Source organism: Salvelinus alpinus, chromosome 20, assembly GCF_045679555.1.
Source record: "Salvelinus alpinus chromosome 20, SLU_Salpinus.1, whole genome shotgun sequence".
In the NCBI taxonomy this organism is placed as follows: domain Eukaryota; kingdom Metazoa; phylum Chordata; class Actinopteri; order Salmoniformes; family Salmonidae; genus Salvelinus; species Salvelinus alpinus.
Window position 1 is genome coordinate 22,937,044 of NC_092105.1, and position 22,279 is coordinate 22,959,322.

At 43.6% G+C, this 22,279-nt stretch overlaps 1 protein-coding gene across 2 annotated transcripts in view; it reads left to right on the forward strand.

The window, feature by feature from the left end:
- The first annotated feature begins 816 nt into the window (after positions 1 to 816).
- Positions 817 to 22,279, forward strand: part of LOC139546506 (mannosyl-oligosaccharide 1,2-alpha-mannosidase IB) — a 119,951-nt gene continuing 98,488 nt past the window's right edge. The window contains exons 1-3 of one of the 2 annotated variants that reach the window (XM_071354953.1): positions 817 to 1,081; positions 1,718 to 1,783; positions 2,385 to 2,854. In XM_071354953.1, the coding sequence (XP_071211054.1) occupies positions 2,541 to 2,854 (314 nt within the window). In that variant the 5' untranslated portion in view covers positions 817 to 1,081; positions 1,718 to 1,783; positions 2,385 to 2,540. The other variant, XM_071354954.1, reaches the window with a different exon arrangement.

Here is a 22,279-nt window from a genome sequence, read left to right on the forward strand (position 1 = left end):
TTCCCTCCAGTTCTCTGCTGCCAATGGCTGGAACTAATTGCAAAAATCACTGAAGCTGGAGACATATTTCCCTCACTAACTTTAAACATCAGCTATCTGAGCAGCTAACCGATCGCTGCAGCTGTACATAGCCCATCTGTAAATAGCCCATCCAAACTAACTACCTCATCCCCATATTGTTTTTATTTACTTTTCTGCTCTTTTCCACACCAGTATTTCTACTTGCACATCATCATCTGCACATCTATCACTCCAGTGTTAATTTGCTAAATTGTAATTACTTTGCTACTATGGCCTATTTATTGCCTTACCTCCTCACACCATTTGCACACACTGTATATAGACTTTCTTTTTTCCCCCTATTGTGTTATTAACTGTACGCTTGTTTATTCCATGTGTAACTCTGAATTGTTGTTTGTGTCGCACTGCTTTGCTTTATCTTGGCCAGGTCGCAGTTGTAAATGAGAACTTGTTCTCAACTAGCCTACCTGGTTAAATAAAGGTGAAATAAAAATAAAATATGTAAGTTCCAGGTTTGTGTCAAGAACTGCAACGCTGCTGTTTTTTTCACAATCAATAGTTTCCGTGTGTCTCAATAATGGTCCACCATCCAAAGGACATCCAGCCAATATGACACAACTGTGTGAAGCATTGCAGTTAACCTTGGCCAGCATCCCTGTGAAATGCTTTCTTTTGACCAATCACATCTGATCTGATTATCAAAACACCTATTAGTGAAAAAATATCAGAATTGGTCTGCCTGTCTAAACGCAGCCAGAACACTGCTAATTTACACAGATAAGCACGTTGCAAATAGCCTTTCGAAATTGATAGACGCTCCCTAAATTTACCAGGCTGGAGAATGAGGGGAGGAGCTTTCGTTCTTTGCAGCAGTATCAACATGCCTGAACATAGACAGGGCTAGTTATCCACAACGAAAGAAGCAAAGTGGAAAGCAAAACTCCTAAAGGAAATCATAACTAGCTAGCTGAAGAGATGAGCACATTTCTGAAAGCGGCTATTTGGAAACTGTGGACTAGGATGCCTTTCTGCCACCGATTTCCTCAAAGGCATTATTGAGGTGATGCAGCAGCAGCAAAACAATCGTAACGGACCGCCTCTGATAGCTAGCTAGCAGTAGCTAGCTAGGTAGATGCCTTTACAGAAAAAGGCGCAGTCTTTTGGCCAAGTCGTTTTACAAACCTCAACATATCCGAAAAAAAGTTGCTAATATTACAATACAATATTGTGGGTTCACATGTATGTGTTTAATCAGCTAATGGTAGATAGTCAGTTTCTCCGTTTAGCAATTTAGCTAGCTAGCCATCTAGCTGTGCTAGCCAAGCCTGTCAATTCAGCGGATGAACTTGGTATTCTGTGAAGACGCTGACATCAGACGTAGGGCCGTGTGAGGAAGCTGACAAAATATATTGGGAGTATTCAACTAGCTAGCAAGACGTGATTGATTTTAACAGCAACATAACATTTTACCTGCGCATTTATTTATGAAATGGTAATGGGGGAATTTCTCAGTAATTTAGCTATTAAGGCTTCATTCTTGTCGATGATGCGACAGTCGCTCGGATGTTAATTTTTCACTGTTTGAAAGCTATGTATCCTGCTCAATTAGTTTACAACATTTAGTTAGGTATTAAACAATTGCTTAACTGTATTAATAATTGTGTCGTTGGGTTTGATTCGTTTTTTTGTTATCCAGTTCAGAACGTTAGCGTTCGGATCACAACCAAACACCATGGATCAGAATGACAAAAGGAGTTGCACGGTAAGATTGGTTTCTCCATGCTGATTAACTAAATATTCTTAAGTGTTACTTTGAATTATATTACAGTAACATTATTTTTAAACAATGTGTCGTCTCGCACTACATTTGTTATATCATAACTGATTAAACTCCACGGTGAAGAAGTGGAGTTTATTGGTATATCACTGGGGTGGTGGTGATGTGCATTGTTGGTATCACGCGCTCACGCAGGTGTTTCTGCTATCTACGTAGCGCTATTTTATGTAACATCTGCTAGCCTGCATACCTAGAAATATCTTTCCCTTTTCAAACCGGTTTGACAAATTTATTTGCCGACACTGCTTGGAAAGTGCTTTCAATGCACTGTGCGTTCTGTATGCCTTATCCTTATGGACAAACTAAGATTGTGTGCTTCATAAATATAGTACATTTCACCCTAGTCAGAAGCATGTGCTTATGTTTTCGTACATGTAATGACTTTTAAAAGCCTCCAGTGTATTTTGTGTGTGACCTTTTTTATGCTATTTGTCTGACTGTAAGACAGGCAGTTTTCAGGCTAATCAACCATACGATAATATCGGAGTACCTGCTATTTCCTCATTACTCTCTCCTTCAATTTCAGAATGAAACTCATACATTTACTGGTGACCAGTCACTTCACTGAGGGACCACGACACTTGATTTCTGGACACGTACTCGCCGCCACAATGAGATAATACAGCAGCAGATAATACAGCCGTGACATTCGTCCACCCTGAGTTAATTTCCACAATCCAACATGACCACACCAGCTCTACTGCCACTGTCGGGCCGCAGGATACCCACCCTGTCACCCGGTGCCGCCTCTTTCCCACACCACAGGGCCACCTTGAGACTCTCAGAGAAGTTTATCCTGCTCCTCATCCTCAGTGCCTTCATCACTTTATGCTTTGGAGCTTTCTTCTTCCTCCCGGACAACTCAAAACACAAGCGCTTCGACCTGGGCTTGGAAGACGTGCTGATTCCGCACATCGAGGCGCCCAAAGGGGCTAAGCATCCTGGTGGACAGGTGGTCATACATGGACAGGGGGACCATGATGAACACAGACACAGGTAAGAGATGCTGAGGACTGTGCACCTGTTGCGCCCTAAACTTTACACATGTCAGTGTGAAATAAAATGTACTACAAAAGTGCAATCTCTAAAGCAACTCCAACTAGGCTACATTTATTAGACACAGCTTTTATAAAAAAAAGTAACCTTTATCAGTTAAGAACAAAATCTTATTTACAATGATGGCCAAACCCGGACGACGATGGGCCAATTGTGCGCCGCCCTATGACGGCTTTGAAGAAAGAGGAGCAGAGAAATCATCTATGTAGAACTCAACCGCTTATTGGGCCATCAGTAGGATTTACATAAAATAACACTGTCTGTCTGGTCCGTATCTCCAGCAAATTGTGTGTCCACAGATCTTATTCAAGAGCTACCGGAGTACAGTCACATGACTCTAAAAAGCCAGGTGGGAAAGGAAAGGGAGATACCTAGTGAGTTGTACAACTGAATGTATTCAACTGAAATGTGTCTTCTGCATTTCATACCTAGGGCTGAGGGATGGCCACTGAAACCAACACAATAAGAACTCCTGTAGCCTTTATGCATCGGGGTAACTCTCAACCTTGTTCACACAGGCAGTTTTTAAAGCGACTCAAATCATATTTTTTTGCGTATTCGAATATGTTATTTTCCATGCAGTCTGAACAGTCAAAAAGCATATGGAATCGGATGTTTCAATGCACATTTCAAATAGAGGTCAACCGATTAATCGGAATGGCCGATTAATTAGGGCCATTTCAAGTTTTCATAACAATCGGAAATCTGTATTTTTGTGCGCCTATTTGCCCATATATTTTATACCTTTTATTTAACTAGGCAAGTCAGTTAAGAACACATTCTTATTTTCAATGACGGCCTAGGAACGGTGGGTTAACTGCCTTGTTCAGCGGCAGAACGGCAGATTTTCACCTTGTCAGCTCGGGGGATCCAATCTTGCAACCTTACAGTTAACTAGTCCAACGCAATAACGACCTGCCTCTCTCTCGTTGCACTCCACAAGGAGACTGCCTGTTACGCGAATGCAGTAAGCCAAGGTGAGTTGCTAGCTAGCATTAAACTTATCTTATAAAAAACAATCAATCATAACCACTAGTTAACTACACATGGTTGATGATATTACTAGATATTATCGAGTGTTTCCTGCGTTGCATATAATCTGACTGAGCATACAATTATCTGACTGAGCGGTGGTAGGCAGAAGCCGGCGCGTAAACATTCATTCAAACAGCACTTTCGTGCGTTTTGCCAGCAGCTCTTCATTGTGCGTCAAGCATTGGCTGTTTATGACTTCAAGCCTATCAACTCCCGAGATGATGCTGGTGTAACCGAATTGAAATGACTAGCTAGTTAGCGCGCGCTAATAGCGTTTCAAACGCACTCGCTCTGAGCCTTCTAGTAATTGTTCCCCTTGCTCTGCATGGGTAACGCTGCTTCGATGGTGGCTGTTTTCGTTGTGTTGCTGGTTCGAGCCCAGGGAGGAGCGAGGAGAGGGACGGAAGCTACTGTTACACTTGCAATACTAAAGTGCCTATAAGAACATCCAATAGTCAAAGGTTAATGAAATACAAATGGTATAGAGGGAAATAGTCCTATAATTCCAATAATAACCTCAACCTAAAACTTCTTACCTGGGAATATTGAAGACTCATGTTAAAAGGAACAACCAGCTTTCATATGTTCTCATGTTCTCAGCAAGGAACTGAAACGTTAGCTTTCTTACATAAAACATATTGCAATTTTACTTTCTTCTCCAACACTTTGTTTTTGCATTATTTAAACCAAATTGAACATGTTTCATTATTTATTTGAGACTAAATTGATTTTATTTATGTATTATATTAAGTTAAAATAAGTGTTCATTCAGTATTGTTGTAATTGTCATTATTACAAATAAATAAATAATAATCGGCCGATTAATCGGTATCGACTTTTTTGGTCCTCCAATAATCGGTATCGGTATCGGCGTTGAAAAATCATAATCGGTCGACCTCTAATTTCAAACCATCTATGAAGGTGGTTTGAAATCCGATACAAATCTGATTCCTGTCCGTGCGACTTGTCTGAATGGACAAATTAGATTTATTTGACCAAGTCGTTTTTAGATTATTTGGCATATCTCGTTGCTTGCTAGCTACTCTGAATTTGACAAGATCATGTGGTAGCTGCCTAAATGACTACTGCCCCGTAGCACTCACATTGGTAGCCATGAAGTGCTTTGAAAGGCAGGTCATGGCTCACAACAGCATTCTCCCGGATACCCTAGACCCACTCCAATTCGCATACCGCCCCAACAGATCCACAGATGACGCAATCTCAGTCGCACTCTACTGTACACTACCCTTTCCCACCTGGACAAAAGGAACACCTATTTGAGAATGCTGTTCATTGACTGCAGCTCAGAGTTCAACACCATAGTGCCCACAAAGCTCATCACTAAGCTAAGGACCCTGGGACTAAACACCTCCCTCTGCAACTGGATCCTGGACTTCCTGACGGGCTACCCCCGGTAGTAAGGTTAGGCAATAACGCGTCTGCTACGCTGATCCTCAACACTGGGGCCCCTCATGGCTGTGCTTAGTCCCCTCCTGTACTCCCTGTTCACCCACGACTGCGTGGCCAAACACGACTCCAACACCATCAAGTTTGCTGACGACACAACAGTGCTAGGCCTGATCACCGACAACGATGAGACAGCCTATAAGGAGGAGGTCAGAGACCTGGCTGTGTGGTGCTATGACAGCAACCTCTCCCTCAATGTGAGCAAGACAAAGGAGCTGATCGTGGACTACAGGAAAAGGCGGGCCAAACAGGCCCCCATTAACATCGACGGGGCTGTAGTGGATGGAGCGGGTCGAGAGTTTCAAGTTCCTTGGTGTCCACATCACCAACGAGCTATCATGGTCCAAGACAGTCGTGAAGAGGGCACGAGAACACCTTTTCCCCCTCAGGAGACTGAAAAGATTTGTCATGGGTCCCCAGATCCTCAAATAGTTCTACAGCTGCACCATCGGGAGCATCCTGACTGGTTGCATCACAGCCTGGTATGGTAACTGCTCGGCATCTGACCGTAAGGCACTACAGAGGGTAGTGCGTTTGGCCCAGTACATCACTGGGGCCAAGCTTCCTGCCATCCAGGACCTATATAATAGGCAGTGTCAGAGGAAAGCCCATAAAATTGCCAGACTCCAGTCACCCAAGTTATAGACTGTTTTCTCTTCTACCGTACGGAAAGCGGTACCGGAATGCCAAGTCTAGGACCAAAAGGCTCCTTAACAGCTTCTTACCCCCAAGCCATAAGACTGCTGAACAATTAACCAAATGGCCACTGAATTATTTACATTGACACCCATTTGTTTTTTACACTGCTGCTACTCGCTGTTTATTATCTATGCACAGTCACTTCACCCCTACCTACTTGTACAAATTACCTCGACTAACCTGTACCCTCGCACATTGACTCGGTACCGTTATTATTTTTTTCTCTGTACCGTTATTATTTTTTTCTGTTACTTTTTATTCTTTTTTACTTAGTTTATTTGGTAAATATTTTGTTAACCAACAGTGCAGTTCAATAATAGTTAAGGGCTTGTAAGTAAGCATTTCACTGTAAGGTCTACACATGTATTCGGCGCATGTGGCAAATAAAGTTTGATTTAAAGCTTGTTAATTGTTTACAAAAAGATGAGTGAATGTGCTGGAATGCTAAATAGCTACCTAACTAGTTGACTGCTGTGGCTAGACATAAAGGACTTGTTTTAAAAGTTTGATCATCCTTTTGAGGCTTTAAGAGTTTTTGCACTATGATTTTGAACATTCAAAGCAATTGGGACATGTCCATGGCATGCACCGTCACTTTGGTGGTGCACTCAGAAGTTATGTCGCAAACTAATCAGCCTACACTGCTTACACATCCGTCTTTACTATGACAACTAGCATTGCCATGTCATCAAATGACTGCTGTCTGAACACAACACATCTGATTTGGTCACTTGTAACTTGCTGTTTGGACAGCCAGTATTCCAAAACGGATTTGAAAAAATAACTTATTTGAGCATTAAGGCCTGCAAGGCTTTAGATTCTTACACCTAGCTTTTGGTTAATTACTTTGTGTACAGGTTGTGTAAGACTGAACTTGTAGTGCAGCTGATGTGTTCCTGATTGGGAGACAAACCTGGCAAATTGGAGAACATTGCAAAAAGAGGTTGCAATCACCATTGACTGACATTTGTCTCTACTGACTGTGTTCAACTCATTGAACTGGTGAATGAACACACACATACTTTCTGCGGTGAATCTGCTGGAGTTGACAAGTGCTTCACAAAGAATGAAAGTTGGGCACTACTAGCACTATAGTATTTTAGTAACTAGCGTGCCCCTTGTTTCCCCCCTAACTTTTAACTTACTGTAACGTTTAGATTTACCTGTAAATTATTTATCACAAAAATCAGGGCCCCTGTTTACTGTAGGTTGCTGTTTGCTTGCCTGTGAGAGGTGGGTAAGGTGGAGTTGTCCCGACAGGTGTATTGTGGGCATTTGTGAAGCAGTCGTTAGATGTAGAGAGCAGTAAGTGTTAAAAGATTTTTCTCTACTCCTCGCTCTGCAGGGACCTCTGTCACCACCTCTGAGGCGTGTTTTTATTTTTCTGTTTGTCATAACTTGCCATCTTACGTTGACGTGGCCTGCCCAAAATAACATATTTATTGCTGTTTGATGCCTGGGATGAGATTAGGCCGGGATCAGAAATAAATGGTCGGCTACATGTCAGTGTGAACAACACTGCAGTAGTCACTATTGTATAGCTGAAGTAAAGAGGGGTTTGCTATGTTTCAGTCGCTTACTGTAGAGGGTTTTGCTATGTTTCAGTCGCTTACTGTAGAGGGTTTTGCTATGTTTCAGTCGCTTACTGTAGAGGGTTTTGCTATGTTTCAGTCGCTTACTGTAGAGGGTTTTACTATGTTTCAGTCGCTTACTGTAGAGGGTTTTGCTATGTTTCAGTCGCTTACTGTAGAGGGTTTTGCTATGTTTCAGTCGCTTACTGTAGAGGGTTTTGCTATGTTTCAGTCGCTTACTGTAGAGGAGTTTAGTTTTCATTGAAAGAAGGTAATGGTGTTGGTGGCAGCCTCAGACAATGGCATCACTGCCAACTGAAATTGGCTTAACAGGTGGGGTTTGAGGGGGTGGGATATGGTTAGTGTTTAGTTAATCTACATGAAGAATTTTGAACGAGCACTCTGAGTTTAACCTCCCAGAACCATTCATTAGTTTGTATTTGTTTTTTATTTTTTCCTTGGCTGTGTTTTTGTCGCTCACAGCTTATGGAAATATATTCAGCTTTGCATTTTTTTAACAGCTGACTCAAGCCATTAGCAAAACATCGTCATCGTGTGTTAGTGAGGACAGTGTTCAAACGGTCCCTGAATGAGTACAAGGAGGATTCTTATTATTACATTGTGCAATGGGTCTTCTTCTTTTGTTCCTGTATATTTTTCAGATATGGAAGTTTGCTTTAAGTGCATGTTTAGCTCCACGTCTGGTTTGGCACTCCCTGTACTGTCCTCTGTTGGATCGGCCCATTGTAGCCGAAGGTGGTGTGATTTCTTGGCAGTGACATTAAATTGTAAAGGACTGAATCCTTGGCTCACATGCTTTTAACTCCCAGCTTGAACTGTGTTCAGTATACTCTAGTAAACATGACTAGATACATTTTTTTACAGTGTGCTGTGTTCATTATTTATTTATGCCTATGGTTGAGTTGAACGTTAAGCTTGAGGGTGAGTTGAGAAATCCATTAGGAATTACTGACCGATCTGAAGTTTAGATATTTGTTTCCTGTTTTCGGTCAGTTTGTTTTGAATCCTATCAACACATCTAGTTATCTGACGGGTTCAGCCATTGTTCACCAAACAGATTTTGTGAAAGGACACGTATTCATAGGCATCACTAATGTTATTGTTCATGAAAGAGCATAATTAATTGTGTGTTGTTATTTTTATATATATATATATATATATATATATATATATATATATATATATTTTTTTTTTTTTAGAGGTTGACCAATTAATTAGGGCCGATTTCAAGTTTTTCTAACAATCGGTAATCTGCATTTTTGGACACTGATCATGGCCGATTACATTGCACTCCACGAGGAGACTGCGTGGCAGGCTGGCTACCTGTTATGCGAGTGCAGCAAGGAGCCATGGTAAGGTGCTAGCTAGCATTAAACATATCTTATAAAAACAATCAATCTTAATATAATCACTAGTTAACTACACATGGTTGATGATATTACTAGTTTATCTAGCTTGTCCTGCGTTGCATATAATCGATGCGGTGCCTGTTAATTTATCATTGAATCATAGCCTACTTCGCCAAACGGGTGATTTAACAAGCGCATTCGCGAAAAAAGCACTGTCGTTGCACCAATGTGTACCTAAACATCAACGCCGTTCTTAAAATCAATACACAAGTATATATATTTAAACATGCATATTTAGTTAATATTGCCTGCTAACACAAATTTATTTTAACTAGGGATATTGTGTCACTTCTCTTGCGTTCTGTGCAAAAGAGTCAGGGTATATGCAGCAGTTTGGGCCGCCTGGCTCGTTGCGAACTGTGTGAAGACTATTTATTCCTAACAAAAACAATCAACTTCGCCAAACGGGGGATGATTTAAAGAATAAACGTTTTTTTCTTTTCTCGAAATGATAGGTTCCGGATTTGACCATATTAAGGACCTAAGGCTTGTATTTCTGTGTGTTATAATTAAGTCTATGATTTGATAGAGCAGTCTGACTGAGCGGTGGTAGGCAGCAGCAGGCTCGTAAGCATTCATTCAAACAGCACTTTTGTGCGTTTGCCATTAGCTCTTCGCTGTGCTTCAAGCATTGAGCTGTTTATGACTTCAAGCCTATCAACTCCCAAGCTAGTTAGCGGGGTGCGCGCTAATAGCGTTTCAATCGGTGACGTCACTTGCTCTGAGACTTTAAAGTAGTTTTTCCCCTTGGGAAAATACCGATTTAAAATCGGTATTAGTTAACTACTTTAAGGTCTCAGAGCGAGTGACGTCACCGTTTGAAACGCTATTAGCGCGCACCCCGCTAACTAGCTCGGGAGTTGATAGGCTTGAAGTCATAAACAGCTCAATGCTTGAAGCACAGCGAATTCTAATTAACTTTTGTGGAGCGATGGGTAACGATGCTTCGAGGGTAGCTGTTGTCGATGTGTTCCTGGTTCGAGCCCAGGTAGGGGCGAGGAGAGGGACGGAAGCTATACTGTTACACTGGCAATACTAAAGTGCCGACAAGAACATCCAATAGTCAAAGGTATATGAAATACAAATGGTATAGAGAGAAATAGTCCTATAATTCCTATAATAACCTCAACCTAAAACTTCTTACCAGGGAATATTGAAGACTCATGTTAAAAGGAACCACAAGCTTTCATATGTTCTCATGTTCTGAGCAAGGAACTGAAACGTTAGCTTTTTTACATGGCACATATTGTACTTTTACTTTCTTCTCCAACACTGTTTTTGCATTATTTAAACCAAATTGAACATGTTTGATTATTTATTTGAGGCTAATTTGATTTTATTGATGTATTAAGTTAAACTAAAAGTGTTCATTTAGTATTGTTGTAATTGTCATTATTACAAATAAAAAAATCGGCCGATTTTAATCGGTATCGGCTTTTTTTTGATCCTCCAATAATCGGTATCGGCGTTGACAAATCATATTCGGTCGACCTCATATCTCTCTCTCACACACACACACACACAGAGTACCAGTCAAAAGTTTGAACACATCTACCCATTCCAGGATTTTTTATTTTTACTATTTTCTACCTTGTAGAATAATAGTGAAGACATCAAAACGAGTGATTAACACACATGGAATCATGTAGTAAACAAAAGTGTTAAACAAGTAAAAATATATTTGAGGTTCTTTAAATAGCCACCCTTTACCTTGACAGCTTTGCACACACTTGGCATTCTCTCAACCAGCTTCATGAGGTAGTCACCTGGAATGCATTTTAATTAACAGGTGTGCCTTGTTAATATGTGGAACTTCTTTCCTTAATGTGTTTGAGCCAATCAGTTGTTGTGATACGGTAGGGGTGTTACACAGAAGACAACCCTATTTGGTAAAATACCAAGTCTATATTATGGCAAGAACAGTTCAAATAAGCAAGAGAAATGACAGTCCATCATTACTTTAAGACATGAAGGTCAGTCAATCCGGAAAATGTATAGAACTTTGAAAGTTTATTCAAGTGCAGCCGCAAAAACCATCAAGCGCTATGATGAAACTGGCTATCATGAGGACCACCACAGGAAAGGACAACCTAGAGTTACCTCTGCTGCAGAGGAAGAGTCCAAATTTGAGATTTTTGTTTCCAACCGCCGTGTCTTTGAGACGCAGAGTAGGTGAATGGATAATCTCCGCATGTGTGGTGTGTGTTTCTCCCCCCCCCCCCCCCGAAGCATGGAGGTGTGGGTGTGCTTTTCTGGTGACACTGTCAGTGATTTATTTAGAATTCAAGGCACACTTAACCAGCATGGCTACCACAGCATTCTGCAGATATATGCCATCCCATCCGGTTAGTGCTTTGTGGGACGATAATTTGTTTTTCAACAGGACAATGACCCAACACACATCCAGGCTGTATAAGGGCTATTTGACCAATAAGGAGAGTGATGTAGTGCTGCATCAGATGACTTGGCCTCCACAATCACCAGACTTCAACCCAATTGAGATGGTTTGGGATTAGTCGGACTGCAGAGTGAGGGAGAAGCAGCCAACAAGTGCTCAGCATATGTTGGTATTCCTTCAAGACTGTTGGAAAAGTTTTCCAGGTGAAGCTGGTTTGGAGAACTCCTAGTATGCAAAGGGTGGCTATTTTGAACAACCTCAAATTTAAAATATATTTTGATTTGTAAAGAAAATTGGTTACTACATGATTCCATATGTGTATTTTCATAGTTTTGATGTCTTCACTATTATTCTACAATGTAGAAAATAGTAAAAATGAAGAAAAACCCTTGAATGAGTAGGTGTGTCCAAACTTTTGACTGGTACTGTATATTTTTTAAATATCTCTGTCTGCCAAGTCGGTAAGAGATTGACCTGGTCCCTTGAAGGAACAATTTGCTCAACCAGTGTCATCATGCCTGAACGAACCAGCCTTAGCAGAGTTGGGATCAATTCATGAATAAAAAAATTGCCTACTCGCAGAGTCTGTGTGCTGGTCTTCCGTAGTAGGTGCATCAGTCTCTGCCAGAGGAAACCCGATACCAGAGCTGTGGTTGCACTGAGCCACAGGTAAATGTAATTACATAAACCTCACAATGCATCTCTAATAATCAGGTTTATTTCCATGGCTGTAGCTAGGTAACCCCTTCACCTCTTGGCTTGCCATTTACTGTTAGTGTGTTGGCATGTATACAGCAGCTGTGGCCTTTCCCTCCCGTTCATCTACATGTCATGTAGCATTGCAGGCTAGCTCCTCTGGGTCATAGTTCAGCCTGACACCCCAGCCTGCTGATTTATCATAATTGGTGTGATCTTAGGAATCATACCTCTGTTCTATGCTTCATTCTCTCCATGTCAGACACAAACAGAATGACTAGATTCATCTGCAGCTCTGTGTGTGTGTGTGAGCATTGCACTGAACCATGACTAATTACACTCACACATACACGTGCGCACACCTCTCACATCTCGGTGCGGAGGAGCTTATGGAACAAAACCTATTGGATTGCAGATCTGGTGAAACCAGTGACAGGCAGCCCTTCACACTGAGAAGGAAGCATGCGTGTGTGACTGCACTTCTAAAATGGGTTCCTGATCCACTGGCTCTCAGAATATAGCTGAACACCTCCAGGTCACCATGGGTACTGTTATCTCATCATACATGATTAGGCATACTACCAATATATGCTGCTTCTTCAGTGGGGGGGGGTTTAATCATGTGAAATCGATGTAAACAAGAACACCATGCAGAGCAATGGGGAGGCTTTGGTTTTCATATTCTTTTTTATTAACATGCAGTTTTTTTTAGCCCCCCCCCACACAAAAAAAACTAAAGAACCTGCAGAACACCAAACAGTCACAGGTTGTCATACACTATTTAGACTGTTGGAAAGCTGGCATTACTGTTTGTTGCGCTAGGGGAACTCATTCACTGGGTTGAATCCATGGTGAAAGACTATCATGTCGCAGGGATTTCTCTCCGTGAATACACTACCCGGGTCAGCGTTGCTGGCTGTTCATGAATAATGTATTATGTGTGGGAACAGCTGGGCATCTGCTTTCACTTATGACCCATAGAGAGGATCTCCTCTCAGGGCTCCTCAGGCTCTGGAGCCAAACATGAGCTCTGTGTCTCTTCTCCTCCCCCACCCACCTACCAGTTTCTGCCATCCATGAAATGGCTAGGCAACTTAATGGCCCTAGATCTGGGATTCTCATGCATGTGCTGTAGATGGTTTTTGTCTTTCTGACGATCCAAGAATGTACTCAAGCTGTTGTTGTGTGTGTGTGTGTAAGATGAGGGGTAGAGAAGGGCAGACTGGTCTGAGAAGGTGCAACACAAACAAAACCCCAGAGACACAAGACTAACGTGACTGGGAGATCTATGCTACATGGCTATTGAAAGACAACCATAGAGAAATGTGGTTGAAATAGAGTACAAAACATTAGGAACACCTTACTAATATTGAGTTACAACCCCTTTTTGCCCTCAGAACAGCCTCAAGTTGTTAGGTCACGGACTCTACAATTTGTCAAGTGTTCCACAGGGATGCTGACCCATGTTGACTCCAATGCTTCCCACAGTGGTGTCAAGTTGGCTGGATGTCCTTTGGGTCGTGGACCATTTTTGATAACTGTTGGAAATTGTTGAGTGTGGAAAAACCCAGCAGCATTGCAGTTCTTGACCCAAACCGGTGCGCCTGGCACCTACTACCATACCCCGTTCAAAGGCACTTAAATCTTTTGTCTTGTCCATTCACCCTCTGAATGGCACACATACACAATCCATGTCTCAAGGCTTCAAAATCCTTCTTTGACCAGTCTCCTCCCCTTCATCTACTCTGGCTGAAGTAGATTTAGCAGGTGACATCAAGGGATCATAGCTTTGGTATTCACCCAGTCTGTCATGGAAAGAGCAAGTGTTCCTAAGGTTTTGTACACTAGACTAATAGAAGGCCATCAAGATAAACATGATGGCTATACACATTTCTAGAGAAAGACACATCTGAAACCCAAGAATCCATGAGTACAGAGCACATTGCTGAAAAGCCAATCAATTCAGTAACACACACACACACACACACACACACACACACACTTTCCATGCTGCAGCAGTCAGACTCAGCTGTAAGTGAACTGCAGGGCCCATGGCTAAAACAGTCTGAAGCTGGATTCATCATGGACTTAGTGCTCTGTCACAAAGCGCTGATCAGCCCAGACCCCCTAAGGGAGGGGAGAGACCAATGGATAAGGCTCTCCCAGGATCCTGCACATTACTCAGGGATGACAGTGTCAGCCAGCCATGGTGCCAGCCCCTGCCTGAGCAGAGCAGTGTGTTTGACTCGTCATCGCCTGTTGGAGTGTCTCACTTTGCCTTCGTTTGTCTGCTCCAAGCTGCTCCCGCTCGCTAATGGTGATGACGAGCTTCTTTGAGAGAGAGACTTGTTTGTGTGTCTGACTGTAACACAATGCTCTCTAAAACACAATGGCTGGCAGGGACAGCACTTAAGCCAAGTGGCATCACTTGCCAGCCAACCGACCGGAGCTGCAGTCTACATTCCATTATGACTCCTGTCAATTCAGGAAATGAGTTCAAACAGAGGCCCAGTGAATTAGAAACCGTATCCAATCTCTATGGCCTTCAATTCAGGACCTTAGAGATTGAAGTGGAATTAACCTCAGCGGTTGTTGGCAACTGGTGTGATAATTAGTACATGCTGATGAGTAAATTAAATTGGGGCTCCAGCAGAGGTTTGTGATTTCAGCACCTTATCTAAAACCCACAATTTCCCATTTTGTTTTTCAGTTGACTGGTCTTGCTGTGTAGAGCACCATTTTGTAGCAGCCCACATCATACTCATCTAGCCTCAAGCTTGATGATTGATAATTGAATCATGAGTGTTACTACTTCTGGGCTAGAGTAATTGTACAGCCCTGTTGGTCCCCAGGATTGTAGCGCTGAGGAACGCTGTTAAGAGGCATTAGTCACACAGGCATATAGGTCATGATGCTGTGATGAGGCCATACAGCCAGGGGCTCAGGTGACCAGCTGGAACAATGGCTGAGCAGCCAGGGAAAGTATGTCATTACACACCCCTGAATGCCAAGCTGGAGTGCTGTTGTCCGTTACACCACCGCTCGCTTTCAGGCATGCCAAGTGGGTCATGGGAAGTCTGGGACGGGAAGTCTATGGCCAGCAGCGGCTTATATGAACACAAGACGAAGGTGGAGGAGGAAGACGGAACAATTGTACTCAGCATGTATTTTATTCACTATCTGTCAGACCTCTCCACTTAAAGGTGAAGTAAAGCTAGACTTGTGTGCATCACTCGATCGATACCATGAGGCTATTGTTCCCAGGAGAGCCCTTCTCTCTGAGAGCAGTTTTGATACAGAGCAAACAAATGCACAGACTTGCCTCTTAGGCCTACGTCAATGGGTTTCACCAGAGAGGGACTGCTTTCACTGACTACAGAGATGGGACATTTTAGCTATCAACTTCGGGTGAGGGTTTTTGTTCAATTCTGTGCTCCTGATTTATAAACCCATTATGTTCTCTACCTTGTTTGAGACACTGAGACACTGGACTTGATAACCTTGAACAGTGGACATTATCCATTCTGCAGTGCGCCTCTTGGTATTTAGCACACACTTCTTCCACCTGCTTGGCATTCATTTATTCCTCTTAAAGAGGGGAAACAATTCCAAATGAGCAGAGCACAGGTGTGATTTTCCCAAGCAAATGACTGATTCTCAAAGTAAACACTATCAGTAACCAGCGACGATGGCTGCACTGTGAAGACCCTGGCGTAATGAGAGGAGAAAGGGGGAGATGGAGGGAGAGACGCTGTGAATCAGCCATCAAACCCTCCAAGCCACCAGTCGTAATTAATTCTGTGGAGCGGGAGGTTTTAAGCGGAGCAGGAGATCAATGGATGAAGTAATTTCCGTGGGTGAGACACCTGTGTGCAGGGGAAGCGTTTCATTGCATTACATTATTCATGTCAACCCCCAAATCAAATCAAATCAAATCAAATTTTATTAGTCACATACACATGGTTAGCAGATGTTAATGCGAGTGTAGCGAAATGCTTGTGCTTCTAGTTCCGACAATGCAGTAATAACCAACAAGTAATCTAACCTAACAATTCCACAACTACTACCTTACACACACACACAAGTGTAAAGGGATAAAGAATATGTACATAAAGATATATGAATGAGTGGTGGTACAGAACGGCATGGCAGATGCAGTAGATGGTATAGAGTACGGTATATACATATGAGATGAGTACTGTAGGGTATGTAAACATAAAGTGGCATAGTTTAAAGTGGCTAGTGGTACATGTATTACATAAAGATGGCAAGATGCAGTAGATGATATAGAGTACAGTATATACATATGAGATGGGTAATGTAGGGTATGTAAACATTATATTAAGTGGCATTGTTTAAAGTGGCTAGTGGTACATTTTTACATAATTTCCATCAATTCCCATTTTTAAAGTGGCTGGAGTTGAGTCAGTATGTTGGCAGCGGCCGCTAAATGTTAGTGGTGGCTGTTTAACAGTCTGATGGCCTTGAGATAGAAGCTGTTTTTCAGTCTCTCGGTCCCTGCTTTGATGCACCTGTACTGACCTCGCCTTCTGGATGATAGCGGGGTGAACAGGCAGTGGCTTGGGTGGTTGTTGTCCTTGATGATCTTTATGGCCTTCCTGTGACATCGGGTGGTGTAGGTGTCCTGGAGGGCAGGTAGTTTGCCCCTGGTGATGCGTTCTGCAGACCTCACTACCCTCTGGAGAGCCTTACGGTTGTGGGCGGAGCAGTTGCCGTACCAGGCGGTGATACAGCCCGACAGGATGCTCTCGATTGTGCATCTGTAGAAGTTTGTGAGTGCCTTTGGTGACAAGCCGAATTTCTTCAGCCTCCTGAGGTTGAAGAGGCGCTGCTGCGCCTTCTTCACAACGCTGTCTGTGTGGGTGGACCAATTCAGTTTGTCCGTGATGTGTACACCGAGGAACTTAAAACTTTCCACCTTCTCCACTACTGACCCGTCGATGTGGATAGGGGGGTGCTCCCTCTGCTGTTTCCTGAAGTCCACAATCATCTCCTTTGTTTTGTTGACGTTGAGTGTGAGGTTATTTTCCTGACACCACACTCCGAGGGCCCTCACCTCCTCCCTGTAGGCCGTCTCGTCGTTGTTGGTAATCAAGCCTACCACTGTAGTGTCATCCGCAAACTTGATGATTGAGTTGGAGGCGTGCATGGCCACGCAGTCGTGGGTGAACAGGGAGTACAGGAGAGGGCTCAGAACGCACCCTTGTGGGGCCCCAGTGTTGAGGATCAGCGGGGTGGAGATGTTGTTACCTACCCTCACCACCTGGGGGCGGCCCGTCAGGAAGTCCAGGACCCAGTTGCACAGGGCGGGGTCGAGACCCAGGGTCTCGAGCTTGATGACGAGTTTGGAGGGTACTATGGTGTTAAATGCTGAGCTGTAATCGATGAACAGCATTCTCACATGGGTATTCCTCTTGTCCAGATGGGTTAGGGCAGTGTGCAGTGTGGTTGCGATTGCGTCGTCTGTGGACCTATTGGGTCGGTAAGCAAATTGGAGTGGGTCTAGGGTGTCCGGTAGGGTGGAGGTGATATGGTCCTTGACTAGTCTCTCAAAGCACTTCATGATGACGGAAGTGAGTGCTACGGGGCGGTAGTCGTTTAGCTCAGTTACCTTAGCTTTCTTGGGAACAGGAACAATGGTGGCCCTCTTGAAGCATGTGGGAACAGCAGACTGGGATAAGGATTGATTGAATATGTCCGTAAACACACCAGCCAGCTGGTCTGCGCATGCTCTGAGGACGCGGCTGGGAATGCCGTCTGGGCCTGCAGCCTTGCGAGGGTTAACACGTTTAAATGTTTTACTCACCTCGGCTGCAGTGAAGGAGAGCCCGCAGGTTTTGGTAGGGGGCCGTGTCAGTGGCACTGTATTGTCCTCAAAGCGGGCAAAAAAGTTGTTTAGCCTGTCTGGGAGCAAGACATCCTGGTCCGCGACGGGGCTGGTTTTCTTTTTGTAATCCGTGATTGACTGTAGACCCTGCCACATACCTCTTGTGTCTGAGCTGTTGAATTGCGACTCGATTTTGTCTCTGTACTGGGACTTAGCCTGTTTGATTGCCTTGCGGAGAGAATAGCTACACTGTTTGTATTCGGTCATGCTTCCGGTCACCTTGCCCTGGTTAAAAGCAGTGGTTCGCGCTTTCAGTTTCACGCGAATGCTGCCGTCAATCCACGGTTTCTGGTTTGGGAATGTTTTTATCGTTGCTGTGGGTACGACATCGTCAATGCACTTCCTAATGAACTCGCTCACCGAATCAGCATATTCGTCAATATTGTTGTTGGACGCGATGCGGAACATATTCCAATCCGCGTGATCGAAGCAGTCTTGAAGCGTGGATTCAGATTGGTCGGACCAGCGTTGAACAGACCTGAGCGCGGGAGCTTGTTGTTTGAGTTTCTGTTTGTAGGCTGGAATCAACAAAATGGAGTCGTGGTCAGCTTTTCCGAAAGGGGGGCGGGGGAGGGCCTTATATGCGTCGCGGAAATTAGTATAACAATGATCTAGGGTTTTTCCAGCCCTGGTAGCACAATCGATATGCTGATAGAATTTAGGGAGTTTTGTTTTTAGATTAGCCTTGTTAAAATCCCCAGCTACGATGAATGCAGCCTCAGGGTGTGTGGTTTCCAGTTTACAAAGAGTCAGATAAAGTTCGTTCAGGGCCATCGATGTGTCTGCTTGGGGGGGAATATATACGGCTGTGATTATGATTGAAGAGAATTCCCTTGGTAGATAATGCGGTCGACATTTGATTGTGAGGAGTTCTAGATCAGGTGAACAGAATGACTTGAGTTCCTGTGTGTTGTTATGATGATCACACCACTTCTCGTTAATCATAAGGCATACCCCCCCGCCCCTCTTCTTACCGGAAAGATGTTTGTTTCTGTCGGCGCGATGCATGAAGAAACCAGCTGGCTGCACCGACTCCGTTAGCGTCCCTTGAGTTAGCCATGTTTCCGTGAAGCAGAGCACGTTGCAATCCCTGATGTCTCTCTGGAATGCTACCCGTGCTCAGATTTCATCAACCTTATTGTCAAGAGACTGGACATTGGCGAGTAGTATGCTAGGGAGTGGAGCGCGATGTGCCCGTCTCCGAAGCCTGACCACGAGACCGCCTCGTTTGCCCCTTTTTCGGCGTCGCACAGGGTCGCCGGCTGGGATCAGATCCATTGTATTGGGTGGAAGGCAAAACACTGGATCCGTTTCGGGAAAGTCATATTCCTGGTAGGAACGATGATGAGTTGACGTTAATCGTATATTCAGTAGTTCCTCCCGACTGTATGTAATGAAACCTAAGATTACCTGGGGTACCGATGTAAGAAATAACACATAAAAAAACAAAAAACTGCATATTTTCCAAGGAACGCGAAGCGAGGCGGCCATCTCTTTTCGGCGCCGGAAAGAGCGGAAAACAGCATCTCTGCATTTGCAAATCCTCTACCGTCTTTCACTCTCTACTTCCCGCTCTCCCTCCGTTGCTTTCTGGTTCTAGTGTCAATACTAGGTAGCTAATCCAGCACTCTGCTGTTCCTTAAATCCCTGGTGTTAATTCTCTTTCCGCTACCTTGTAAATAGTCAGGAGAAAAATGGAGGTAAAAAAGCGAAGGCTTACTCATTCCTCCCTAATCCTCATTTTAAAGAGCATATGCCTGGGCCAGGACTAGAGATGAGTAACTCTAAACCCACTGTCCATCCGGGCTGATGTCATCAGGGCCCACACAGATGGAAGGATGGAACACGACCGAACAGAGAGCTGTGGGAGGATGGCAGAAAGCAGGAGAGACAGTTATATGAAGGATTTATTGTTTCATGTGTTCATTTAATCTTGCAGGCTACACATTCACAGTTAAAAGCTGAATTGCAGTATAGGCCTACTGATAAAGAGAAAAATCAAACTAGACATGACATTTACAGTGGGGAGAACAAGTATTTGATACACTGCCGATTTTGCAAGTTTTCCTACTTACAAAGCATGTAGAGGTCTGTAATTTTTTATCATAGGTACACTTCAACTGTGAGAGACGGAATCTAAAACAAAAATCCAGAAAATCACATTGTATAATTTTTAAGTAATTAATTTGCATTTTATTGCATGACATAAGTATTTGATCACCTACCAACCAGTAAGAATTCCGGCTCTCACAGACCTGTTAGTTTTTCTTTAAGAAGCCCTCCTGTTCTCCACTCATTACCTGTATTAACTGCACCTGTTTGAACTCGTTACCTGTATAAAAGACACCTGTCCACACACTCAATCAAACAGACGCCAACCTCTCCACAATGGCCAAGACCAGAGAGCTGTGTAAGGACATCAGGGATAAAATTGTAGACCTGCACAAGGCTGGGATGGGCTACAGGACAATAGGCAAGCAGCTTGGTGAGAAGGCAACAACTGTTGGCGCAATTATTAGAAAATGGAAGAAGTTCAAGATGACGGTCAATCACCCTCGGTCTGGGGCTCCATGCAAGATCTCACCTCGTGGGGCATCAATGATCATGAGGAAGGTGAGGGATCAGCCCAGAACTACATGGCAGGACCTGCTCAATGACCTGAAGAGAGCTGGGACCACATTCTCAAAGAAAACCATTAGTAACACACTACGCCGTCATGGATTAAAATCCTGCAGTGCACGCAAGGACCCCCTGCTCAAGCCAGCGCATGTCCAGGCCCGTCTGAAGTTTGCCAATGACCATCTGGATGATCCAGAGGAGGAATGGGAGAAGGTCATGTGGTCTGATGAGACAAAAATAGAGCTTTTTGGTCTAAACTCCACTCGCCGTGTTTGGAGGAAGAAGAAGGATGAGTACAACCCCAAGAACACCATCCCAACCGTGAAGCATGGAGGTGGAAACATCATTCTTTGGGGATGCTTTTCAAAGGGGACAGGACGACTGCACCGTATTGAGGGGAGGATGGATGGGGCCATGTATCGCGAGATCTTGGCCAACAACCTCCTTCCCTCAGTAAGAACATTGAAGATGGGTCGTGGCTGGGTCTTCCAGCATGACAACAACCCGAAACACACAGCCAGGGCAACTAAGGAGTGGCTCCGTAAGAAGCATCTCAAGGTCCTGGAGTGGCCTAGCCAGTCTCCAGACCTGAACCCAATAGAAAATCTTTGGAGGGAGCTGAAAGTCCGTATTGCCCAGCGCCAGCACCGAAACCTGAAGGATCTGGAGAAGGTCTGTATGGAGGAGTGGGCCAAAATCCCTGCTGCAGTGTGTGCAAACCTGGTCAAGAACTACAGGAAACGTTTGATCTGTGTATTTGCAAACAGAGGTTTCTATACCAAATATTAAGATCTGCTTTTCTGATGTATCAAATACTTATGTCATGCAATAAAATGCAAATTAATTACTTAAAAATTATACAATGTGATTTTCAGGATTTTTGTTTTAGATTCCGTCTCTCACAGTTGAAGTGTACCTATGATAAAAATTACAGACCTCTACATGCGTTGTAAGTAGGAAAACCTGCAAAATCGGCAGTGTATCAAATACTTGTTCTCCCCACTGTAGGTAGATTAACGAAACAATGAAATTGATGGTGATGAAGCCAGCTTTGGACAGTTTCTTCACAACAAACTGGTGCTTTTGACAACCCAGTGGAGCTAGATGATTTGATGATAGTGATGCAGTTGGTTTGCTGGCCCTGATGTCCTCAGCCTCTCTAGCCTGCCTGTGATGCCAGGTGATAGAGTTTGCTTGCTGGCCCTGATGTCGTCCTCAGCTCAACCTCTCTGTAGCCTGGACTTAGTAGTCCTCCACAACTAATGTGTAGCATACATCAGTCCGTAGCATTAGTCATCCTCACTACAAGCTCTTTGCCATTTCCACAATGCAGTCAGGTGTCATTGATCAAGGAGCCGGTGCATCTTTTTAAATGCTAACATTAGCCATCAGCTAGCTATGTAGCTAGCCAAACCAAACAAGGAGACTTGCCATCAGTTTTTCAGCTCTATGAATAAAAACAACCAAACATATCGAAACCAACACTTCATGACTTATTAAAAACAAAAAAGCTAATTTAAACACTTAATCATCTAAAATATG